Below are 1,410 nucleotides of genomic sequence, written 5' to 3' on the forward strand. Positions count from 1 at the left end.
CGCTCCACCGTCTACTTCCTCCCCTGATGCAAATCATTAAGACTTACTTTAGCTGTGAGTTTCGCCAGCAGCTCCTGAAGATCCATAATCCCCTGGACAAGGCTGAGGAAGTCACTGCAGGTCGGGCAGGCTCGATAAGAGAAGACAAAGGAAAGAGTAAGTATCTGGTGTGACGGGCAATCATCATCATCTCACCGCGCGGATATTAGGAAATAACATTGTATTCATATGATCCCTAACACTACAGAACCGGGCCAAGTGGAGAATCCAATCCAAGGCTAACCGTACACAGACGCTTCCAACAACCAATCGGCAGCCTGCTCGGGGCTGCAGGAGATACATTGTAACACTGCCCGCAGATGTTTCCTCCACTTCCCAATAATTTTCACAGCACTTCACAGACCGCTAAATGTCCACAAATGAAGCAATATTAACCTGCAAAATGACGGGCGTCTTATGTACGATCTTCCTTATAGACGTTTAGTGTTTTTCTGCTTCTGAACGGACATTACCCCAAATATTATAGAATACGAGATCGCAGAATGGGAATAAGAAATGGGAAACAATCAGCAATGAAAGCTGCCCTCAGCGGAAGTTCCAACGCTCCGGAATAGATTTCATACACTTTTCATTTTTATTTTTTTTACATTTTATTTATAATGAATATTGAATATTATGATGGAATAATAATAATAATAATAATATCAGGTTTTATTACTGATACACTGATAACCATAATAACAAAAATAATTCTATGAATGTCTACTTACTGCGATTCAGGTTTGGGCATTGCGTTAAGTATCCATTTGGTGTAAATATGAGTTTGGCATCTTGAATCACTCCCTGCAAACAAAAGAGAAAATCCAGTATTAGGATTATTATTATTATTATACAGGATTTATATGGCGCCAACAGTTTCCTCAGCGCTTTACAATATAAGGAGGACATTTCAGTTACAATACAAGTCAAGACAAGATGGTAAGGAGGGCCCTGCCCTCACTTGTCACCTGTCACTTTCCCCCTACTCTAGGAAGGGGTAAGTGACACGAGAGGAGGTGGCTGTGTGGGGAGGAATTGTTTGAGAACGTGATATGACCGAGTCCCCGACTTTTCAGAGGGGGTGACACCAGAGAGGGTGACACAGTCATTTTGATGTCACCCCTCCAATGGTGGCACCCCATTGGGAGTGCTGAGGCAGGGTGCTGTGATGTTTTCCCGGAAGCCATGTACATCACTCTGCCGGCCCCTCCCACCAGCCAACAATCTGTCTGCATTGAACAAAGGAGCACAGAGCCCCAATGATGACATCATCGGGACTACAATAAGGTATGGAATAAAAACCAAAAGGCTTTGTTAAAAAATGTCGATGAGGGTGGTAGTGGGGACGGGGTGGTGCTGGAGACGGGGAGG

The 1,410-nt window shown here is 44.0% G+C and overlaps 1 protein-coding gene across 1 annotated transcript in view; it reads right to left on the reverse strand.

Annotated features, from left to right (window-relative positions):
* NELL1 (neural EGFL like 1) overlaps nt 1-1,410 on the reverse strand; it is a 326,301-nt gene that overhangs the window by 147,611 nt on the left and 177,280 nt on the right. The window contains exons 6-7 of the mRNA XM_018554737.1: nt 771-843; nt 48-130 (exon numbers count right to left, since the gene is read on the reverse strand). Coding sequence (XP_018410239.1) covers nt 48-130; nt 771-843 — 156 coding nt within the window. The remainder of the gene's footprint in view (nt 1-47; nt 131-770; nt 844-1,410) is intronic.

This window comes from Nanorana parkeri, unplaced genomic scaffold (genome assembly GCF_000935625.1).
Source record: "Nanorana parkeri isolate BGI_ZX_2015 unplaced genomic scaffold, ASM93562v1 scaffold10, whole genome shotgun sequence".
In the NCBI taxonomy this organism is placed as follows: Eukaryota; Metazoa; Chordata; class Amphibia; order Anura; family Dicroglossidae; genus Nanorana; species Nanorana parkeri.